The sequence below is a fragment of the Octopus bimaculoides genome, chromosome 1 (genome assembly GCF_046866305.1).
Source record: "Octopus bimaculoides isolate indiv1 chromosome 1, ASM4686630v1, whole genome shotgun sequence".
Lineage (NCBI taxonomy): Eukaryota > Metazoa > Mollusca > Cephalopoda > Octopoda > Octopodidae > Octopus > Octopus bimaculoides.
Window position 1 is genome coordinate 23,309,471 of NC_142928.1, and position 26,389 is coordinate 23,335,859.

Genomic DNA, 26,389 nt, shown 5'->3' on the forward strand with positions numbered 1-26,389 from the left:
AGGAAAGCATTTAAATATATATGTATTCATTATTTATATGTTGTAACTTATGTGGTTAGATGTTGTTTATGTGTGTTAAAATATATACACTCACAGTCTTGAAGAATGTAGTGTGTGTGTGTGTGTGTGTGTGTGTGTATACGATTCTGAGAATTATATTTATTTGGTAGTCTGTACTGGTGAGAAACAGATATTTTCGGTAAGGAAATATTAATTTCGAAACTAGTTTTCGGATAACTTCGTATGTATTTATGTAATTTTCCCTTGTCTTGCCCATATACGTTTTGTTACTTCGCTAAATTTCCTTTGAGAACAATTCGGACTTAGTAGATGCATTACATGTGATCTTCTTCTAGCACATTAACAGTCCACCTAGTGATTTCCTTAATACACACACACACACACATATATATATACATATTCTACAATACACATAAAAAGATGATATTTTTTCAAATGCAGAGTTGCTGTTAGAACAGCAGAAGTACTGGGTAAATTACAAGGTGGAAAAATTTGTCAACAAGCACCCATGGTTGGTTATTGACACATTTTTCATTCTGATGTATTCATGTTAATATTCAAGAATTAGGACATACTGATTTTTAGTGGCCTTTGTGACAATTGATGAAGTGAAAACAAGATGGTGGTATACCATGTGATGTATTATATTACTACTATGGGTCATCCCTTTCTCTATCTCAACATCATTGTACATATTTAGGACATAATCTTTTACCATATCCTCTTAAGACTTGGACAGCAAGCATTTACAACATTCAAACTCCATGTGAATACTGGGCCTTACAATCTCTGATGATTTCTCCTGGCAATTTCACATTTTATAACCTGGTAAAATCTGTACTCCATTGACTAACTTCCCTCTATAGGATCAGAAATTGCTTCAACCCTCTTGATAGTCATTGACACTTTACAAATCTCAAGTAAGACCCTCACTTAAATATTGGTCCCATATCTGATATAACATTGCTACACACACAAAACATACTAGGTGACATCTGAAAGAAAGTCTTCCTACTTATTTAGCAAATGCTCAGTCACCAACATATTACAAACTTAACCCTTTGAATGCACTGCTTTTATCTTTTACTTGTTTCAGTGTGGCCATGCTGGGGCACTGCTTTGAAGAACATTTTTTAGTTGAACAACTTGACCTCAGTATTTATATTTAAGCCTGTTACTTATTCTATTGGTCTCTTTTGCTGAACCGCTAAGTTATAGGGACGTAAACACACCAACATCAGTTGTCAATGGTGGTAGGAGACAAACAGATGCAAAGACCTACTCACATACACACACATATATGTGTATATATGATGGACTTCTTTCAGTTTCTTTCTGTATGTGTGTGTGTGTGTATATATATATACATATATATATATATATATATATATATATATATATATATATATATATATCATCATCATCATCATCATCATCATCATCATCATCATCATCGTTTAACGTCCGCTTTCCATGCTAGCATGGGTTGGACGATTTGACTGAGGACTGGTGCAACCGGATGGCTACACCAGGCTCCAATCTAATTTGGCAGAGTTTCTACAGCTGGATGCCCTTCCTAACGCCAACCACATATATATATAGATATATAGTGAAGGCTTTCTCAATGGTTAGAGCGTTGTACTCACAGTCATAAGGTAGTGAGTTCGATCCCCAGACTGAACTGTGTGTTGTGTTCTTGAGCAAGACACTTATTTCACATTGTTCCAGTTCACTCAGCTGTAGAAATGAGTTGTGACATCACTGATGCCAAACTGTGTTGGCCTTTGCCTTTCTCTTGGAGAATATTTGTGTTGTACAGAGGGGAGGCTGGTATGCATGGGTGACTGCTGGTCTTCCATAAACAACCTTGCCTGGACTTGTACCTCCAAGTGGAACATTCTGGGTACAATCCTATGGTTATTCATAACTGAAGGGGTTCCTTTACCTTATACAGTTTCTGCCTATTAGTAAATTCACTCACAAAGCATTGGTTGGGTTGGGGCTGTAGTAGAAAACACTTTCCCAAAGTACTACACAGTGGGACTGAACCTGAAACCACATGAGCTTCTTAACTGCTCAGTCAGTCCTTTCTCCATAGAATGACAACTCTCTCTAATGTACTCCCACCCTCTCATGTTTTTATTTTCCTTGCAGATTTTAACTTAGAGAAATTCACACCAAATATATCAATCTCTTCAGTCTCAGGGACCTTACAGAGGTCACACACAGTGAGCCAGTCTCGCAGTTAAGCCATAAAATGACAATAAATAAATGGATAAACAGAACCATTCCACCCAGTCGGGTATAAGATAGAGACCCTCTTATTTTCCTTTGATAACCTGTTGCTACTTTACTTGTCCAGTGCACAGTTTAATGCAGATGTTGTTTATTATTTTTCCAAGAATGCATTCTGGTATGTTTATAATTGGAACAAAGAAAATGTTTATTCCAAGAGAAGTTGTGTTGCTATCTGAGTCAGTTTTGAATCAATATAGGTGTGTTTGGAACAGAATTAACTACTGGTCAAATGTTTTTTTTTTTTTTTTTTTTGCTTGTCTTGTTTATTTTTCTGTTGTTTTCTTCTTTGTTTGTCTTGTTATTCTTATCAGTAAAATAAACCTCTCTCTTTTGGTTCCATGTTGTCTTATCTGCTAAATTTGATAGTAAATTTGAAAGGAAGCATTGAATTATAACACTTGAGTGTATGTATATATATATGTATAAATATATATATATATATATATATGTGTATATATATATATATATGTATATATATATATATATATATATATATATATATATATATATATATATATATATATATATATATATATATATATGTATACACACACACACACACACATATATATATATATATATATATATATATATATATATAAGAATTAGGCTCAGTTTCTACAGAATTAAGCATGTTAACACAGTCTTTGTCCCACCCTTTCACTCACTCATGTACGCTGTATACTCGTGTGTGCAATTACACACACATACTTCTACACATATACGCATGCATGAATTGTTCTTTGCGTTGATTAACCCCACAAGCCTCAGTTAGCTCATTTTTTATACCATTATTATTTTTTTTATTGTTTAGCCTCAGGTCATCCCTGACTAAGCAGGCCTATGGTCAAAGGCATTCTAGCAATAACAGTTCCATTCTTTTCTACTCTTGGCACAAAGCCCAAAATTTTGGGCGAGATGGAGTGGGGGGGGGAGGCAGTCGATTAGATTGACCCCAATACGCAATTGGTACTTAATTTATCGACCCCAAATGGATGAAAGGCAGAGTTGACCTTAGCAGAATTTGAACTCAGAACATAAAGACAGGCGAAATACCGCTAAGCATTTTGCTCGGCATGCTAACATTTCTGCCTGCTCAGCACCTTATAACAGTTCCATTCAGTCTTCTATTAGGCATTATATTTCTAGAACTATATCATTCACTATGTATCTCCCCGACCCCTTTTATTAATATTATAGGGTTTATTTTGAAGGAGATATACCTGCTATTACTATTAGTTTGAATAAATGCATAGAGACTCCAACCAAGTTGGAGTGCCACAGTGTCACCTAAAATTTACCATACAGCCATATACTTATATTTGATGGCATATAAGATTCATTTCTTCTTTAAAATGCTTCTTATTTTAATGGTAGATTATATGATGGAAAATCTTGAAAGTAAAAGCTGTCTGTTGTTTCAACCAACAGTCATGTTGCCTCCTCTGCCTCTTCAACGTCATCATCATCATCATTTAATATCTGGCTTACATGCTGGCATCAATTGGATGGTTTGACAGGATGTGACAAATAGGAGGACTGCATCATGTACCAATGTCGACTTTGGCATGGTTTCTATGACTGAATGCCCTTCCCAGTGCCAACCACTTTACAGAATGCACTGGGTGCTCACCAACCCTAGTGATGATAACTTCATAACTTGCAAGGCTAAAATGGCCCTTATAATTGAAGAAGAACAGAAGGAAGGGTGAGCAATGATTCCAGTCAGAGGGATGAGTGATGGTAAGTAAGAGGAGAGGAGAGGAGAAAGAAGGGATTAGAAAAAGGGATGGATGTTTGAAAGTTGATAAGATGGTTGTGTAAGTGATGTCTAGGGCTATCCAGCATGGGCAGAAAGTGTAAAGGAAAGGGACCAGGAAGGGAGCAATAGTCTAGGATGAAGAAGAAGAATCCTGAGAGATTTAGTGTGGGGAGGTTGATGAGGAAAGATGAGAAGGGGTGTTGAGGAGATAGAGAAACTGTATCATAAAGGTCACTGAGAGAAATGGAAGCAAAGGATGAAGGGCAAGATGATGATGCTGGATGGCATCATAAAGGTAGGATGAAGACAAAAAATAAAGTGTGAAATGCTGCAGAAGCATCCAAGGTGTCTAGCAATTAATTCTCAGAAAGTATTTCTAGTCTCGTCTTAAAATAATCTTTGGGTTCTAATTTCTTGAGAATATATGGAGATCTAACAACTGAAGAATTGCAATTTTGATCTAATTGGGTTTCATCAGTTTCACTATTGCTACAACTATTCTCTAAATTAAACTGTTTATAAGCCATCATTATCTGTAATAAATCATCAGCCTTGCCAATTAGTGTTGGAATAAAATTATGTAATGCACCATTAAACATATAAAATAATGCTATATAATCTATTCTAAAATATACTTTCCTGTATAGAATTTATTAATTCATATGGTCTATAATGTTTTATTTAATTCTTCGAAGAAACAAATATTGCACAAGACATCAAATGAAAGTCTCTACATGGATTTTTGATCTGCTAGAAATAGCAGCCAGATTGTCTTCAAATAACAAATTTGGCAGATAAGCCAGGTAATGAGTACACCATGCATTAGGATTTTGAAGCAAAGCTGTTTTCAAAGCTTGAACTTTAAGTCTTTGAGTTTTCTGTAAAGCTCCTCTCCTTCCCCACAAAAAAAATATTTAAATAAAACAAATAAAGACTTGAGTACCATACATCTACTTGGTCAAAGCTGAGCTAGAGCTAAATAACAAGAAAAACAAAATAGGCGCAGGAGTGGCTGTGTAGTAAGTAGCTTGCTTACCAACCACATGGTTCCGGGTTCAATCCCACTGCAAGTGTCTTCTACTATAACCTCGGGCTGACCAAAGCCTTGTGAGTGGATTTGGTAGACGGAAACTGAAAGAAGCCCGTCGTATATATATGTGTGTGTGTGTGTGTGTGTGTGTATGTATATGTTTGTGTGCCTGTGTTTGTCCCCCCAACATCGCTTGACAACCGATGCTGGTGTGTTTACGTTTCTATAACTTAGCGGTTCGGCAAAAGAGACCGATAGAATAAGTACTAGGGTCGATTTGCTCGACTAAAGGCGGTGCTCCAGCATGGCTGCAGTCAAATGACTGAAACAAATAAAAGAATAAAAGAATCAAAAGACATTGTTCTAAAGTTAAATTGTTATATAGTTCCTGGCACATGACAGCATCATGTCTCAACTTTCAGCATAATGTTTGACAAACTGAAGTGCAAATTGAAATATAAAACTGATTTGTAATTATAACATGGAAAAGGATTAACTTTATTTTAGTAAAAACTGGCAAAGTCAATTACTTGGTTTATTAAACTGGTTTTTCTCATTTTATTTATTTTTTTTTTTTTGCTTGCCCCCAGAATCTAAATAAATAACTCGAACCTTTACTGCACACTCATAGATTAAAAGTTCAAACTTTGAAAGCAACTTTGCTTTCATGTCTTATGGCATGATATGCTATTTGTTATTTGCTTTATCTGTTCAAATCGTTAATATACATCATCACTGCCATCATTTTAGAGTCCTCTTTTCAATGCTTGCATAGGTCAGACGGAATTCATTGTGACAGATTTTTTTACAGCTGGATGATATTCCTGCCATCAACCCTCACCTGTTTTCATGTTGAGTAATATTCCCCCTTGGCCAGACATGTTTTCATGGAAAACAAAATGAACGACACCACTTGCAATACAGTGCCACTTGTTTGTACTGGATGCACAATACAGTGCCACATGTTTGTACTGGGTGCTCCCTGTGTGGCACTGGCACAGGTGCTTTATATGTAGCATTTTACATGACACCAGTATGGGTGTTTTTACGTGATGCCAGCACATATGAGCCCATGAGACAAGGACTTCTCAGCTGACATATCTGGCCCAAAGCTAAAGTAGAAGACATCTAATGTGTCATGCAGTGGGACTGAACTCAGAATCATGTCACTAGGAAACAAACTTCTTATTTCTTTATTGCCCTCAAGGGGCTAAACATAGAGGGGACAAACAAGGGCAGACAAAGGGATTAAGTTGATTACATCAACCCCAATGCGTAACTGGTACTTAATTTATCGACCCCCACTGGATGAAAGGCAAAGTTGATCTTAGTGGAATTTGAACTCAGAACATAAAGACAAATGAAATACCACTAAGCATTTCGCCTGGCATGCTAACGTTTCTGCCATCTCACCACCTTAAAACAAACTTCTTACCACACAACAACACCTACCTAACTATATATATATATATATATATATATATATATATATATATATATATATAGTGCAGCTGTAGTTGCATTCCACCAGTTCTGCCACCTCAATGCTCTTGTAATGAAAAGTCTCAAAGCCTGAAATATATACAAAGGAAGCAAATTGGCATAATTACAAGCATTGGATAAGAATGCTTTGTGACATCTATTCTGACTCAATGTTGAAACCTTGTTGAAGCCAACTTTGCTTTTTGTCCTTATGAAAGGATTGATAAAATACCAATCTAATGTATTTTATCTTCCCATCCAGGCCATGAATTGACAGATTGTCAGAACAGATGCTTTGCATTATTTGTTTTTTTTTTTTTTTTGTATTCTGAATCCAAATCCTGTTGTAGCCTAATATGGCTGATAGACATAATTTGTTGCTTGGTTCAATGCCACTGTCTGGTACCTTGAAAATGCACTTTAGCAGCACCCACTATGTTGCAAGAACTCAAACCAGGTCCTGTTTTAAGAATGCCTGCTCCTACATGTCCCAGAGTCACAGAGCCTGCCTTCTCTCCTGACTAAAAGATGGGCAACCGAATATTAGTGTAAGACTGATAGAATATATTGTTGAAGTGTTTTAAAAATAGAAGTTGATTAGCAAAGGTGGTGGTGGTGGTGGTGGTGGTGGTGGTGATGTCGGTGGCAGTGGTGGTAATGGTGTCAAGCATTGTAAAAAGGTAACCTGAATAATAAAATATTGATTTTTGAAAATGAGATATGTGGGTGGAATTGCATTGGCTAGAAAGGGATAGTAGGGGAGAGGATGCAGAGGAAGGAAATATTGAAACAGAGATTGTGGAAAGTGGTACAAAGTGGGGGTAACAGTTGGGTGGGTGGGGGGTAGGCGTAAAGTTTTTAAAAAGAAATTTTCAATCTAACATTGTACAAAAAAATGTTGCAAAAACAACAATGGAGTTGAATTTGACAGAATTTGACTTTTTATTTTACTATTTATATATTTTTTGTGTGTGTGTGTGTGTGTGTGTGTGTAACTGGTGTTTCCATAATGGCAATTGTCCTGGAAGAGATAAGGGAAAAATCCAATTCTGTTTATCTGTTTTTCTTTCTTTCTCTCTTCACTTTCTCAGTAACAATAGAATGCTGAAAAACTAGTAGTGTGCAAGGAGAGAGAAGGAGAGAGAGAGAGGGAGAGAGGAGAATAAATTAACAAGTGTGAGATGGGGTGGAACGGAGATAAAAGAAAGAAGCAATATATGTTAAAATAACGAGAAGGGTTTTTTTTGTATTATTTTATTATTATTGAGAAGATGAGGATGGATGTGATAAAGAAGAAGGAAAAGTGGGGGGCAAAAATAAAAATTAAAAGGGTAGATATAGCAAAAATATAAGAGGGAGAGGAGATGCGAGAAATTGGATTAATAGGAGGGGTAGAGGTGGTAGTAAAAGGAGAAAGAGAGAGTGTATGTGTGAAAGAGGGATAGTGAAGAAGACATAATTAATTCAAGAATACAATACAATATTGCTGTATAGTTTACAAGCTTCTGAATAAGCAACAGATAACATTGTTGAAGGGGGTTTAGCATTACAATTGGTATTATTAAGTGTTCATTTCTCTGAGCCAGTCATTGTTTAAAGCTGTTCTGTTAAGTTGGTTCTTTTTGTTTTAACTTTCTTAGTCCTTGTGGAAGGAAACATTGAATAGTGTAGCCCTAGATATACTGTGTCTGAATAAAAGATACACTTGAACATGTCTGCTTGCTCAGGGCTGATATGGGGTTAAACAATAACATCAACTTTCTGTGGTTTACTTTTATAAAAATACTCACTAGTATGCCTGTACTATTCTCACTGGTTCTCTTTTACTCTTATACTTGTTTCAGTCATTTGACTGTGGCCATGCTGGAGCACCGCCTTTAGTCGAGCAAATCGATCTCAGGACTTATTCTTTGTCAGCCTAGTACTTATTCCATCGGTCTCTTTTGCTGAACCGCTAAGTTACAGGGACGTAAATGCACCAGCACCGGTTGTCAAGCGATGTTGGGGGATAAACACAAACACACAAACATATATATATATATATATATATATATATACGATGGGCTTCTTTCAGTTTCCGTCTACCAAATCCACTAACATGGCTTTGGTCGGCCCAGGGCTATAGTAGAAGACACTTGCCCAAGGTGCCATGCAGTGGGACTGAACCCAGAACCATGTGGTTGGTGAGCAAGCTACTTACCACACAGCCACTCCTGTTAATGTTATCATCATCATCATTTTAATGTCCACTTTTCCATGCCAGCACCGTATAAAAAGCACCAAAGCCAGTACCATCTGATAAGCCACTCAGCACACTCTCTAAGATGGTTGGCATTAGGAAGGGCATTCAGACGTAGTAGAAACCAAGCTGAATCAAACTGGAACCTGGTGCAGCTTGCCAGATCTGATCAAACCATCCAATTCATGCCAGCATGGAAAACAGATGTTAAATGGTGATGATGATCAGGACTTTTCTATGCCTGCCTGAGTCAGAATAATTCATTGATGAGGATGATCTTTCTTTGGCTGGATGCCAGTCCTCACTGGTTTCCAGTTGGTCATATTTCCCCATGGCCAAGCATGTTTTCACGGAAAATTGGAAAAGGACACACCTTGTATGATAGTGATGCTCATTTAGAACTGTTGCATGATGTCAAGACAACGAGACAAGCTTACACACGCATACACACACACACACACACACACACACACACATATATGTATAGACACACACACACAGAGTGGCACATGAAAAAGTAGCCTGGACTACATATCATAGTGAAAATACAGAAATAGATTTATAGGCGTAGGAGTGGCTTTGTGGTAAGTAGCTTGCATACCAACCACATGGTTCTGGGTTCAGTCCCACTGCATGGCACCTTGGGCAAGTGTCTTCTACTATAGCCTCGGGCCGACCAAAGCCTTGTGAGTGGATTTGGTAGACGGAAACTGAAAGAAGCCCGTCGTATATATATGTGTGTGTGTGTGTGTGTGTGTGTGTGTGTGTGTGTATGTATATGTTTGTGTGCCTGTGTTTGTCCCCCCAACATCGCTTGACAACCGATGCTGGTGTGTTTACGTTTCTATAACTTAGCGGTTCGGCAAAAGAGACCGATAGAATAAGTACTAGGTTTACAAAGAATAAGTCCTGGGGTCGATTTACTCGACTAAAGGCGGTGCTCCAGCATGGCCACAGTCAAATGACTGAAACAAGTAAAAGAGTAAAGAGTACATAATGACCCTTGGAAATGAAAGGTTGTGTGCTTTTTCATGTGTGTAAATTCATTTCTGTACTTACACTATGCAACAGAACCCAGGCTACTTTCTTGTGCATCACACATATACCTACATACACATATGTACGATGGGCTTCTTTGAGGTTCTTTCTACCAAACCCACTTGCAGATGTTTGGTTGGTTTAGGGTTATAGCAGATGTCATTTTCCCAATGTGCCATACAATGGGATGGAACCCAAAACCACATGGTTGGGACATGTGTACTCCTTCAAATTGTTTTAGCAACTTGAGATTTTTCTATACATTTATCATAAATAATTTTTCCAATAACTGGATAACTTTCTTTTGAAAAACATTCTGACCATCAATTAGAATTGTTTTCTACTGAGAAATTCAAAGAACAGGCCTGGCATGAAGACTCAGTGCAAGCCTTCAATTCTTAAATCCCTGTTTACTTATCTTTTTATAGCTTTAACTAATTAATTCTTAGTTTTCTTAGTTTTCTTTACCTGTTATATAAGCCTCTGCTTATTAATAGTTTATAGCCATTGGCTTTTCAGTGAGTTATATTCCCTCTCACTTTATCTTAAATACTTCTATATCAGCCTCTTTTCTTATTTAATTAAAACCCATATTCTCACTCACCGTATCCTTATCTTCCTAGAACCCCAAACTAAACACTTTGACCAATGTTTTTCCAATAACTGTGGCCCTCTGAAATTCTTTTCTTGATAGCGCTATTAATGTAACCTATTCATTCCAATTTGGAGAATCTATAAATTCTATGGGCTTGGATCTTCAGGTTGTGCAGGCAAGGTTCTGTGGTAAGAAGTTTGCTTCTCCACAACATGGTTCCAGATTCAGTCCCACTGTGTATCACCTTGGGCAAGTGCTTTCTATTTTAGCCTCGGGCCAACCAAAGCTTTGTGAGTGGATTTAGTAGATGGAACCTGAAAGAAGCTGTCGTGTGTGTGTGTGTGTCTTTGTGTCTATGTTTGTCCCCCCACCACAGCTTGACAACCAATATTGGTGTGTTTACATCCTCATAACTTAGTAGTTCAGCAAAAGAGATCAATAGAAGTACCAGGTTTAAAGAAAAAAAGGTGAAAGTACTGCGGTTATTTCATTCAACTAAAATTCTTCAATATGGTGCCCCAGCATGGCCAGAGTCTGATCACTAAAACAAGTAAAAGTGTTGACTGCCAGAAAAAAAAAGAAATTCTGTACCATAATAATGATTAAGAAATTTTATTTTGGTCAAGTCAGTCTCTTGGTACTGTGTTTGGCTTGTGGGTTGTATAAGGACTTCAGGTAAATTTCAGTTCTATTGTATCACTTATGAAATTGGTAATTTGGACTTCCTTGTCAAATAATGTCTATTAGTTCTCCTTCATTAGTTATTTTAGCTGGAAATTGACCTCATGTGGGGAATAAAATCAAAAGTGAAAACTATCAACCATCTTGACTTAGTTAAGCTACAATATTTTGTAGCTAAAGTGGTCGCTCTATATGCTAGAAATAGCAGCCAAATCTCTCTCTCAAATCATTTGAATAGTCATAAATCAAGAAGAGTACAATGGATAGTGCATTTCTTGATATAAAAAAGAGAAAAAAACTGGTTGGTCACAGTTGAAATACTTTTGATCACAGGTCTTCTCGATCAGAGTTAACCTTGGGCTATACAAATACAAAACCTTTCTTTTCCCTTCGCTTCCCCTTATGACTTAAGGTTCTTTGGAAATGCATGAAATTTTCTCTTCTTATATGTATCTTTTACTCTACAACACTAGATATTCTAAAAGTACTGAAGTACAAGTCTATTTTTAAAACTTTTTCTCATCCACCCCCACACTCAAATATATAATTATTCTTTTATCACTATTTCTGCACATATTTCATATTTGGCCAGTTTCATGTCGAATATAGTGCATTGCTTTTTCTTCTTTTCCTTGTGAGAGGTGGATGATGGAGAGAAGACATCTTTCCTTATCATCCCATTTCATAGTATTTCTTAAGCTTATTTTTATCTTTATCAATTGTCTTATCTGACAAAATATCAGATTTATTCGTCAGTTATCTTATATTTTTCTCTCATTCAAATGACTTTTTTTTTTCTTTTCGGTTTGTCTGCCTATCTATCATCTCCATTTCACGTCTTGCTCTCTATTTCTTTCTCACATACACATACACACAAACACACACACACATGCTCAGCTATGTATACACTAATATGTGTACATGTGTGGGGTTATATGTTTGTATAAGTTTTTTCTTTCACTTTTACTAAATCCACATACGTGATGAATATTAAAATGCTTAAGGCAATATTAAGCATTATTACTTAGGTATAGTGTTGTGTGCATATGTATGTCTGTAAATATGAATGGGAAAGAGAGAGAGAGAGAGAGACTAAGTATTTAAGTGTATGTGTGTTTGTAGTAAAATGGAATGAAGACTATTATTGGAGCTACCTGAAATGGCAAGATGCCATCCATGGAGATAAAGACTTTCTTGTTCATTCTCTGTTAATATTTATTTAGCTATGGTTGAAGAAATCTAGAACACTTTAATGATGACTTATTTAGGACAGTTTGGGGTTGCCAATCAGCTTGTTGTGAGTTCAATATTGGCCTAAGGAAAACACTTTCTAGTTCATAATTTTATTTTATTTAGCAGTTTAATGTGGCTGTGTGTTTAAGAAGGTAGTTTTCCAACTACATTGTTTTGGTTTCCATCCCACTGTGCAGCCCTTTGGACAAGTGTCTTCTATCAATGCCTTCTGAGTGTATTTGGTAGATGGAAACTGTGTGGAAGCCCATCATGATGCAGTCTTCAGACCCACCATATCTTGTCAAATCATCCATGCTCCATGCAACCCTGTCAAACTTTCCCCACCCTCTCATTTCTTAGTACCTATCCCTCCATTGCTCTTCTAACTATTACACTATTCAGTTGCTGTAATTGAGAGTAAAACTACATATTTCAACCCCTTCTGAGCTACTAGTTATTCTTCTCCCTGGAATTAATTCCTTTTGGCATCCAACCCTTGTTCACAATATCATTCTTTCCACTTTATTTTCCACTGATTACCCTTTCTGTGCAAACAGTTCTCTCTCTCTCTCTTTGCCTTGAACTACATCTTAGTACTGTCATGTCTCATTCTTAATACCCTCTTGTATCTGCCATAACTGCTTCCTCACCTGTGTTAGCCTCCCACTATATCCATCTCTACCTACCTCTGACCTTCATCTTTGTCACTGTTCACTTCTCCCCATCTCTCTCTCTCTCTCTCCACTCTTCTTTTATTGCATCTCTGTTTCATGTGTCATTTTATTTCTCATCTATCTCCAGTTTCTGCTACCTTCTACCCTTTTTGAATTCCCTTTTATCACTATCTCCTTCTTAAGCCACTTTCATTTTTCCAAGCTCATATTTACCATTGGCCATACCTCCATCCTTATTCACCATTCACTACATTCACCCCTAACTCCATCTCTAACCATCATTAATTCTTCTCTCACATTCTTCAAAAACTTATTTACTCTGCTTTCTTAATCCTCCATCCCACTTCTATCTTCTACTCATCTTCTTGTACTTTTAGGAAAAACCCTGGTACCTTGTTCCCGCCACTTTTATCTCTATTTCTAGTTACTCCCACCCACCCTTATAGAATATGAGGTAGTCATGTATCACCTTTATAGCAAGATACCTGTACCAGTCCTTCTATCATGCTTAAGCCTCTTAACATCAGGCATAAAATCACATCCAACCTGTACTACACTCCCACTCAGTTGATGGATCTCATTTTACCATATATGTTACATGGCAACCTCATAAATGCTGGTGACATGTAAAAGGTACCTGATACACTCTTTAAAGTGGGTGGCATTAGTAAGGGTTGCCAAAACATGGATGATAGGTGTTGAATAATAATGATGATGATATGTGTGTGTGTGTGTGTGTGTGTGTGTGTGTGTGTAGTTTAAAGATCCACTAGAGGTAGAATCAATGAAAAAAGTACTTCATCCAGTAAGAGATAACTGTCAATTTAAATACACAATCGGAAGAGCTACTAAGAGTTTCATGCTATTATGATGCTTGAACAGGCATGTCTATAAAATACGCCATGTATCTCTTTCAGGCTGAAAGATTGCTTTAAAATACATGGCGTATTTTATAAATATGCCTGTTCAAGTATTATAAAAGCATGAAATTATTAGTAGCTCTTTCAGTTGTGTATTTAAATTGATATACATATATATATATATATATATATGTGAGTAAAAATAAATACAAAAAAAGGGTTTTGTATGATCGTGTATAGATATAATGGTAGTTAAAAGGGACACCGCCATTACCACAGATATATATTACAAACCCACAGACACACACCAATACTTGAACTTTAAATCGTGCCATCCACCCCATACAAAACGCAACATTCCATACTGCCTAGCCAGGAGAATATGTACTATTGTAGAGGATATAGAGACCAGAAATCAACGCCTAATGGAACGGAAAGAATTTCTGCTAAAGCAAAAGTACCCATCAATACTCATAGAAAATGGTATTCAGCGGGCTTCGAAAATACCCATACAACAACTGAGGACACCACAAAGAAGAGACAAACAGGAAAAGATCATTCCATTTATAGTGACACAAAATCCATGCCACCAGAACATCTTTAATATCGCCAAAGCGAACTTACCGATCCTTGCACAAAGTAAGGAATTGAGAAATATCATTACAGATCAAAATATAACTCTCAGTAAGAGACAACCTAAAAACTTGAAAAAGCTATTAACAAAGGCAAGGTTTGACCTCAGCAACAAAAATCAAACATTCACTGTATCCAAATGCAATGATAGCCGATGCGGTACATGCCGATCAATTCATACCGGCCCATATATGAACACAAAAACAGGGAAAATATTCACCAATGCGAACATGAACTGCAAAAGTAGAAATCTAATCTACTGCATCAAATGCCCTAATTGTGAAGAACTGTACGTTGGCCAGACAGGTAATGCACTATCGGAACGCTCACGGGTGCATCGACAACAGATCAAAAACCCAGAAGTTCGCCAAATACCACTGAGTAACCATCTGGCAACATGTGGTCATCAAACTTTTATTATATTTCCATTCCATAAACTTTACAACCGGAATGAAATTGAGAGAAAATGCAAAGAAAAGGACTTTATTAAGAAATTCAAACCTACTCTTAACAGACAATGATTAGATTTATCCTACTTGGGGTTTAAAAATCTTATCCCTATAACTAAAACACAAAAAATCTCTCAAATGTCATCATTTCTAAAAATAGCCAAACACCTACTGGGGTTTAAAAATCTTATCCCTATAACCAAAACACAAAAGATCTATCAAATGTCATCATTTCTAAAAATAAACTTGGCATCAACTCTAAAAATAGCCAAACACATACTGCTGCTGTCCAAAGGAATAGGTATAAAAGACAGAAAACCAGCCAGTCTATTACAGTCTGTTACAGTCTGTCATACTGGCCATGATGAAATACCACAAGGTATAGAAAATACGTATTCGCCTTTATATATTTATATATTTAATCCCTTATATTGGACACTCAATATTTCATATATTCAATAAGACATATTCCATATATTCAATAAGACATTCAATACTTCATTTCATTGTACCATCCATCTTTTTTTATATTATATATTATATATTCCATATTCTATATCCCATATTAATTTTACAAGAATATAAATAAAAAAACATAAAAAACAGACAGAGTTGGAACTCTTTTAAATAAAATTATATATATATATATATATATATATATATATATATATATATATATCTCAATATGTGTGTATGTATATGTGTGTGTGTGTATGCATACTGTATGTGGTAGTGGTGGCAGTCATTCTTCTAATCAACTGAACTGTTTTCATTAGCTTTTCAAATTACTGATGCTATCCATCAGACATGACTCCTGATAGAAATGCCACTGATTTTTAATGATAGCAGAGGATTTGAACTCAAAATAACTAGGGTCATAACAAATTACACAAGGCATTCTGTCCATCACTCTTTTGGCTCTGCGAACTTGCTGCCTTATATATATATATATATATATATATATATATATATATATATATATATATATATATATATATATATATATATATATATATATATATAGATATATATATATAATCATGGTATCACAGTATCAACCAGGCTATTGGATGTTGTTATACATCACTTATCTCAATGCAATTCACATCGTTTTAGCTTTTGAATGATGCTACCCTGTTGTCTAGGTGAGCGGGCCAACATTCACTCCTGATTAGGTGGGTTTTTTCATCACAGGGTTACCCTATTGACAGCTGAGTAGACTGGAGCTACAAGACATGAAGTATTTTGCTCAAAAACACAATGTGCCATTCAGTCTGGGAATTGAACCCACTATCCAGTGATTGTGAGTACAACACTAACCATTAGACGATGTGCTCTCACACACATTCACACACACAGACATATATATATATATAAACATTCACCATGATAGATTGCTAGCCACTAAACCTTTTCTATTTTTCTGCCTATTTATTTCTATGTTCCTTTCTGTCAAAGAGCGTAGGCTCGAAACGTAAAAGACTTTCTCACTTCCCGAGCGTTAAACTAGTACATCTGTTTGTTGTTTACACACCCATCTTCGTCTGTTTTTTTGTAAATTCTCACTATATATTGACACACATTTACACACACACACACACACACACACACATGCACATATATCAATTCAATTTGGGTATGAACCTTGTAGTTTGCTTTATAAAGCTCATTCACAGGTATTGACTGCCAGGTATAGTTTTACAATGGAAACTGACTATTAATAATGAAGATACATCCAGAAATTCATGAATAACCGTAGAGTATATATATGTTGTGAAAACACACTTTATTGCTAATGCTACAAGGTTTCATTTTCACTTTAACTGCAGACAGTTAATGAAATATTACTATATAACAAATACATTAAATTTATTACATTTCATCAGTATTATTTCAACAACGTTGGCATATGAAAACACCTCAGGTATGAATACAAAGTATTTGTTTAATTAAATCATATTTCACAAAATATGTACCTCACCACACTTAAAAATAAAAACAAACACCACTAGATCATTAACCACAAGTACAATTTAACTGGTCATTAACAGGAATTTCCCCATAATCCTGAAACCAATTGATATGTAATTGAACCTTTTCAGGAATCTTTTGTGTTTATTTCACCGAGTTTGGTGCATGTTTATTGTGATACTTAAGGTGGTTTACAGCCATAGTGTAATAAGTTTAATGTATAACAATACAATAATATTTAGGCAATTTGTTGGTAAAGTGAAGACAAAACGGTTTTAGTATTATGCAGTAGAGTGGGTTTGCTCAATCCCATCTCTCCTGTTTGCACATTTTACACACACACACATACACACAACATATGTATATGACTGTCATCATTGTTTTAATATCCTCTTTTCCATGCTTGCATGAGTTTGACAGAACTTGTTGAGGTGAATTTTCTACAATTAGATGCTCTTCCTGTTACCAAACCTCGTCTGTTTCCCAGTAAGGTAATATTCTCCTATGACAAGACATGTTTACACAGAAGATAGGAAATGGACACCACTTGTCTGATGGTGACATTCATTTACAACAATCATGTAGTGTCAAGGCAGAGACACTCGCTCACGGTGCCATGCAGTGTGACTGAACCCAGAACTATGTGGTTGGGAAGCAAAATTCTTACCACACAGCTGTGCCTCAGACTATATATAGAAAGAAAAAAGGAGACAGTCAGAATTTCGGGTAATTCTTTGTTAGGGCTTTCATCCATTCATAAGAATTCTTCAAAAATTTTGAAAGATCTTCATGAATGGATGAAAGCACTAATAAAGAATTACCCGAAATTCTGACTGCCTCCTTTTTCTTAACATACAATATCTGTACATCACTTTAAAAACTCTATACATATATAAGGCGCAGGAGTGGCTCTGTGGTAAGTTGCTTGCTTACCAACCACATGGTCCCGGGTTCAGTCCCACTGTGTGGCACCTTGGGCAAGTTTCTTCTACTATAGCCTCGGGCCGACCAAAGCCTTGTAAGTAAATTTGGTAGAAGGAAACTGAAAGAAGCCTGTCGTGTTTTTGTGTCTGTTTGACAACTGATGATGGTGTGTTTACATCCCCATAACTTAGCGGTTCAGCAAAAGAGACCGATAGAATAAGTACTAGGCTTACAAAGAGTAAGCTCTGGGGTCGATTTGCTCAACTATAAAGGCGGTGCTCCAGCATGGCCGCAGTCAAATGACTGAAACAAGTAAAAGAATAAAAAAAAGTATATATTACACACACACACACACACACACACACACACACACATGCAGTTGCTTATTATAATTGTGGATAATGTTATGAAATGGACATGATAGTTTTAACAGAATTAGTGGGTCACAAAACATGCTCAAGATATTGTTATATACCTGCTTGATGTCATTAGCCTATTGTTGATATTAAATAGGCTTCATTTGAAACTGATCAAAATAACCACTTCTCCAACATATGAACATACAGGCATGTGTGTATGTATTCTCTCTATATATAATATAATATAATATATTTATATATATATATATATATATATATATATATATATATATATATATATATATAAAAGCTATTATGGAAAGGGAAAAGTAAGAGGTAAGAAAATGAATAATAAAAGAAGATTAAAATTTCTGCTAGTAAGTTGTTTTGAATCTGTTAGTGTTGCTTTACAATTTATAACGAAAAAAAATCAGGAATGAGTCATATGATAGTGAATAAGAACCAGTGTCCAAGAGGAAATACTTGTGAGATGTTATTGCTATTATAAGAATGTGAAGAATCAATAATTCTGAGGTTAGCTCTGGTGTTGCAGTTAAAGCAGCTGATGGTTTTTGCTGATGATATCGTTGGAATTATGTGTTGGATTTTGATAATGCAAACACTGATGTCACACTGCAGTGATTTTTTTTTTTTTTTTTTTTTTTTCCCCCATTATTTTTATAACTATTATTGTTACTATTGATGAGATAGTGTTTAGGAAGGAGAGGCAGAAGCAGAATAGACACAGAACAAGAATCATGTGCTAATTTTCAAGTTTTGATGGTGGTGGTGGTGGTTGTTGTTATTCTTCTTCTTCTTCTTCTTCTTCTTCTTCTTTTTCTTCTTCTTCTCTTTCTTCCTCTTCTTCTTCTTCTTTTAGCGTCGATAAAATAAGTACCAGTTGGGTACTGGGTCGATGTAATTGATTTAACCCCTCTCCCCATAGCAGAAAAAGATTATTATTATTATTATTATTATTATTATGGAAGGCAGCAAGATAGTAGAATCCTTATTGGTATTTCGTCTGTCTCTATGTTTTGAGTTCACATCCTGACCACTGGGGTCAATGTAATCAACTAGCCCCCTCCCTCAAAATTTCAGGCCTTATGTCTATAACAGACAGGATTATTTTTATTATTATTATTATTATTAATGTGGTGAGCTGGCAGAATTATTAGCATGTTGAACAAATGCGCAGCAGTATTTCTTCTTTGTGTTTTGAGTTCAAATCCTGATGGTGTTAACTTTGCCTTTCATCCCTCTAGGGTTGATAAAATAAGTGCCAGCCAAGTACTGGGAGTTGATGGTACTGACTCGGACCTCTTCCTCCAAAGTTTCTGGTCTTTTGCCAAAATTTGAAACAATTATAAGGTTTTGAACTAGCAGAATCATTAACACAGATGAAATTCGTAGCTGCATTTCTTCCTGCTTTTCACTTTCTGGGTTCAAATACCATTGAGGTTAACTTTATCTTTCATCCATTGACAAAATACAGTTCTAGGGTTGATGGATTCAACTAATCACCTCCTTTCAAAATTGCCTTCCTTGTGCTGAAATGAAAAACAATTATTATTGAAGTTCAACCCTGCCAGTAGCGATTGTTGTTAAAGGGTGGCTGAGAGTGATGGATAGTGATAAAAGTGGGGAATAGTAAGTGTATGTAACAGGTGTTAAGAACAAGTGTTCATATCTGGAAAACAATGATAGAATATTTCGTTTTTGTGTTTGGTTTGGAAGATTCTTTATGTGAATTCATGTGTTGAGGCATATTTTATTGTGTCTGGGAAGAGTCATTCTCTTTCAGTGCTTTATTATTTAACACACTCACTGATTTGATTTCCACTCATTTACTTACTCTTTTACTTGTTTCAGCCCTTTGACTGTGGCCATGCTGGAGCACCGCCTTTAGTCAACCAAATTGACCCCAGGACTTATTCTTTGTAAGCCTAGTACTTATTCTATCGGTCTCTGCTGAACCACTAAGTTACGAGGATGTAAACACACCAGCATCGGTTGTCAAGCGATGTTGGGGGGACAAACACAGACATACAAACATATATATACACATACATATACACATACATATATATACATATATACGAATGGCTTCTTTCAGTTTCTGTCTACCAAATACACTCACAAGGCTTTGGTCGGCCCGAGGCTATAGTAGAAGACACTTGCCCAAAGTGCCACGCAGTGGGACTGAACCTGGAACCATGTGGTTCGTAAACAAACTACTTATCACACAGCCACTTTTTACAAAAATTTGCGTTGCTTCTTGCAACCTCTTCAATAGAACAGACATAGCCAAAATACTTTTGATCATAGGTTTTGGGCTCAGAGCTGACCTGGGGCTAAATGACATCAATGACAACGATGGCTCTAAAACTCTAAATGCTCATTATATACAGGTGACCTTCCATCAGTTGAGCATTTTCCTCAGTCTTCAGTGAGAGATTCTGCTACAAGATAAATAATATTCACCAGAAATATTGCTGTTTAATGGAGTATGTTATATTTACGTAAACTGTTGTTGTTGTTTTTGATGATGCTAGCAAAATTTCAGTTTTTTGTTTGTTTTCTAATTACAGAAGAACGAAGAGGGATTGCCATAGTAGAACTCTATAAAGCAGAAGGATGTACGCTGGGATTAACTATATCGGGTAATTATTTATTTGCTTATGGTTTTACTGAGTCACCTTTCTTACTAGCAGTCAAATTTCTTGAAAATTTCGGCTTCTTGATCTTGATATAATATGCAAAAAATAAAAAAATAAATAAAATAAAGATGAGACTATTGGCTAAACTGGCAACATGACCATCCCCAAATACAACAATAAAAGATGAGACAGTCATAGTTAAAATGCTGGTCAGACAATATTTATCATCATCACCACCACCATCATCTTCATCTTTACCACTAATATCATCACTGCCTCTAATTATCATCATCATCATTACCACCACTGCTACTACTATTATAGTGGCAAGCTGGCAGAATCATTAGCATGTTGGATAAAATGCTACGCAGCATTTCTTTTCTAGCTTTACATTCTGAGTTCAAATTCCACCAAAGCTGACTTTGCTTTTCATCCTTCCAGAGTCAATAAATTAAGTACCAGTCGAACATTAGGATCGATATAATCACCTAACCTCCTCCTCTAAGATTTCAGGCCTTGTGTCTATAATAGAAGGAATTATTATTATTATTATTATTATTTTATGTTTGACTTTTGTTTTGCATTTGTACAAGTTGGATCCAAGTCTCACCCAGAGACCTCAAGAGACAACAAGTTAGAAGTTCATGTAGGTGTTATGCCTAGGGTACCATATATTTGGATTTGTACAGTTTTGTTCAAGTGAATGTTTAAGAAACCATAAGAAAATTATGTTTGCTTTAAAATTTGAGATCACATAGACAGTATTTTACGTAGGATATGGGCAGTTCCCATGAGCACTATCTTTTGGACTTCAGCCATTTTGGGGTTTCCTGGTATCTGAGCTAGGTAGTAATCAGCCCGTTTCGCTGTCATTCCCAGGGCACCTATGACAATAGGTATTGTTTTCGTCTTCAGATTCCACATTTTGCTAATTTCTATTTCAAGATCTTTATATTTGCTCAGTTTTTGGTAGGTCTTGACAGATACGTTTATATCAATTGGGACAGTCATATCAATGAGGAGGCATGATTTTTGTCTGAAGTCTTTCAGTATGATGTCTGGCCTATTTGCGTCTATCTTTCTGTCAGTTTGAATGGTGAAGTTCCAGAGGAGTGCAATGTGATCATTTTCAAGTACTGGGGGTGGTTTGTGTTCCCACCAGTTTTTATCATGGGGCAAGTCCAGGTTTTTGCATATTACCCAGTGAATATATTGTGCAGCTCTATCATGCCTGTTGAGATACTCTGTAGGCGCAAGCAGACTGCACATGGAGACAACATGATCGATGGTCTCATTTTGTTGTTGGCATATACGACATAATGGGGAGCTGCCGTTCTTTAATATGTTGGCCTGGTAGTTCTTTGTAGGTAGGCATTGATCTTGGGCTGCTATGATAAACCCCTCTGTTTCTGATTTCAATCCAGAGGCCATTAACCATTGGTGGGTAAGGGCTTTGTCAATATCTGCATTATTCGCTCTCTTTGGGTATTTGCCATTGAGAGGTTTTCCATGCCATTTTTCAGTCATAATAGCTAAGGCAGCAATTTTAGCACGGGTTTTCAAGCGCTTAGCTTTTTCTGTAGGTGTTTCTAGTTCGTCTAATTCTTGAATTTGTTGCAATTGGAATTCACTTAGATATTCCTTTGCCTGTTTTGTTACTGAGTAAGATGCTTTCTTGCTTTCATATTTTAAGACAAGTTTTAGCATCCAGTCCTCAGAGTTTTTCATATAGGTGTCTAGGCCAATTGTGGCTACCTTCATTGATAATGCCAGCTGTAGTAGTCCTCGACCTCCCTCTTTTCTTGGCAGATAAAGACGTTCTATATCTGCCTTAGGGTGGTGCATTCTATGCATTGTCAACAGTTTTCGTATTTTTCTGTCAACATTACATATTTCAGTAATTGACCAGTTAACGATGTTGAAACTGTAAGTCACGACTGGTATGGCTAGAGCATTGATCGCTTCGATCCTGTTTCTCGCGTTCAGCTCTGTCTTCAGTATTGCTCTCACCCTGCGATAACATTCTCTTCTGATCCTTTCCCTCATCACTGAGTGCTTGATATTGTCCCCTTCAATTACCCCTAGGTATTTGTAGCTCTCCGCTGGTTCTAACTCTTTTATGACATTTTGCTGGTCAAGGTTCACATTAGATGTATTTGTCATTTTTCCTTTGATAAAGATAGCTTTTGCACATTTATCAAGGCCAAATTGCATCCTGATGTCATCACTGAATTGTTTAACAATCGCTAGTAGGCCTTTGAGTTGTTGGTCATTTTTTGCAAAGAGCTTTAAATCATCCATGTAAATGAGATGATTTATATTTTTATCAAATATTTTATAACCATACTGTGCATCATTGAGCAATTTTGAGAGCGGTATTAGGGCTAGACAGAAGAGGAGTGGTGATAGTGAGTCACCCTGGAAAATGCCACATGAAATTCTTACATCTCCAGCATTTAGAGATTCATTGTCATTGTTCAACATCAGTGTGGTTCTCCATGATCTCATACTTACAGATAAAAAGTTTTGCAGAGTAGGAGCTATTTTATACATTTCCAGACATTTCCTAATCCAGCTATGTGGTAGGCTATCAAAGGCCTTTTTATAGTCTATCCAGGCTATTATTATTATTATTATTATTATTATTATTATTATCATTATTATTATTATTAAGGTGGTGAGCTGGCAGAATCATTAGCATGCCAGATAAAATGCGTAGCGACATTTCTTCCAGCTTTATATTCTGAGTTCAAATTCCATTGAGGTTGACTCTGTCTTTCATCCTTCTGGGGTTGATAAAATAAGTACAAGTCAAGCACTAGGTTCGATGTAATTGTTCCCCCCACCTCAAAATTGTTGGCCTTGTGGCAATATTAGAATTATTATTATTTTTATTATTTTTATTATTATCATCATCATCATCATCATCATCATCATCATCATCATCATCATCATCATCATCATCATCATCATCATTATTCAAGTAAGATTTTGGGATGCAAAAACACCACAAGTATGGCTTGTAACTGCTGGGCCCATTTTGTTTTTTCTCTATTTTCTGAAATCTATAAAAGTTGATACAATGAATACAGTGCCTGTGTTTTTCTAGTTTTCTTGGTTTGGACTAAAATCCTGTTACCATCATTTTTCCCTTTCATTCTTATTGGATGGACAAAATAAGTACCAATAACATACCATGATTTATTCACTTCAGTACTCCACACTCCTTTGTGAAAGTTTGGTTTGGTGCATCATCAAAAGAAATCAATATTCTTTATGAAATGGTTATTTTTATAATATAGTATACAATAATATATTTTCACCTTTATAAGAGAAATATTTGCCATAGTTTTTTTACTATACTTCCGGCAAATTTAATGTAAATAAATATTAAACATCATATAAACAAACATACTGTGAGGTGCCTTTTCTAAATTACTGATCATTATTATTATTAATATTATTATTATTATTATAAAGGCTGGGGTGTTTGATAATATCATGAGTTTCAAACAGAATGTCTTGAAGCCATTTATTCTAGCTCTGGGTTCAAATCCTGCTGAAGTCAATTTTGCTTTTTCATTCTCTGGGGATCAGAGAAGGTTGAGAAGGTCAGTCAAGCTAAGTGAGACCATAGTCATAGCTGATGCCAGTATCACGTCAATGGCATGTAAAAAGCACCCAGTAAACTCTCAGTATGGTTGGCATTAGGAAGGGCATCCAGCCGTAGAAACTGCACCAAATCAGACAAGAATCTGGTACAGCCTTTCAGCTTGCCAGCCCTAGTCAAACTGTCCAACCCATGCTAGCATGGACAATGGACATTAAATTATGATGATGATGATGATGATGATGATGATGATGATGATGATGATGATGATGATGATGATGATGATGATGATGATGATGATGATGATAGAATGTTATGATAAAATATCTGTCAAGCTCTGGGATCAGTGTTATTGACAAATTACTCCCTCTTGTCAAGATTACTGGCATTGTGCTGAAGTCAGAAGCTATTATTATCAGTTCAGTTCCTGCCAAGGTCAACCTTGCCTTTCTTCTCTACAGAGTCAATTGAATACTGGGGTCAACGATTAACCCTCTCCCCTCAAAGTTACTGGCCTTGTTCCTGAATCAGAAACGATTACTGTTAAAGTAATGATGATGGTGTTGTATCTCTGAAAGCTGGGTCCTTGGATAAGATTGCAATAAATTTCCTGGCAGTAATTAATTCCTTCCGGCTCTTCATTTATGAGTAGTTAAACCTGAAAGGGTTAACACAGAGATAATCTTTTTCTTTCTTTCTTTCTTTTTGTAAAAATCTCAAGGAGGCATTACTTGTGAGAGGTGTGAATAGCCTCAACCAACTGACTTTTGATGGTGGGTGGGGGTGGGGGAAAGAAAGGTTTTTTTTTTTTTTTCGTTTTCTTTTGATGTATCCCATTTATCATACTTGCATCAAATGGTCAATTAGTTTTAGAAATTGCCCCAAACAAATATCTCCTCAATGAATGATTAATGCTTGTTTGGCAGTTCTTTTGATTAGCTGTTATTATTATTATTTTTATTTTTGTTCATTTAAAGGATATTTCGTCTTTAAATGTCAATTTAATTTTGTTTTATGATTTCTGTTCATTTTACGATAGATTTTATGCCTTTTATTGATTCATCTTTTCTCCTTTTTTTTTAACTATTCATTTGTCAAAGGTTTATGTGGTAAAAAAAAATAGTTTTTTAAGTTTCTTTGCTGTTATAACTTTTTTTTTTAGTATTGATCAGTTATTAATCTTAATAATAATAATAATAATAATAATAATAATAATATAATAATAATAATATCAGTATTTCTGAATTAATAATGATAATAATAATGATAAAAATTCCTTTTATTGGCCATGAGGGTTCAAGAAGTTGGGAAAATAAATCTAAAGAAAAAACCATAAAAATAACAGTGGAGAGTTCACATCAAGTAAAAGGGCGAGATCAACATTAGTAATAAAGGGACATTAATAAATGACATTAACAATATAGAATGACAAAGTAACAAGAAGAAAGAATCCCTTAAATGGTGGGTTTAATCATTTAGGGTAGTTTGGAGAAAGCTACATAAAACCCCAGTTTACCGTGACACACTGTTAGCAAGTACCTTCCTCCAGTTGTTGTTGCCAACTTTCAGCCACATTGTTAGTCTCTCATAAAATTTACTGGAGAGAAGTGTCATCCACTCTACTCTCAACTTGCTCTGAAGAAGTTGATGGGTACATGACCTGAGAGGAAAGCCTTGTCTTCAAGCCTTGCCGTCCACATCTGTCACACAACTTCCTTTGCTGTGGGCATCAGGAAAGGGAAGTTTGCTTTTCTTTTCCAGTACACTTGACTTAATAGCTGAATGTTCTATGTGTGATAATGGCTGTTCAACATAAACACATAAATCAGTAATGCACTGCACAGACACCCAACAACTACAACACTAAATG

The 26,389-nt window shown here is 35.9% G+C and overlaps 1 protein-coding gene across 14 annotated transcripts in view; it reads left to right on the forward strand.

The window, feature by feature from the left end:
• The window catches only part of LOC106884182 (glutamate receptor-interacting protein 1), a 542,605-nt gene that overhangs the window by 381,222 nt on the left and 134,994 nt on the right, over positions 1–26,389 (forward strand). For all 14 annotated transcript variants that reach the window (XM_089349488.1, XM_089349543.1, XM_089349474.1 and 11 more), the window contains one exon: positions 20,841–20,912. In XM_089349488.1, coding sequence (XP_089205614.1) covers positions 20,841–20,912 — 72 coding nt within the window. The remainder of the gene's footprint in view (positions 1–20,840; positions 20,913–26,389) is intronic.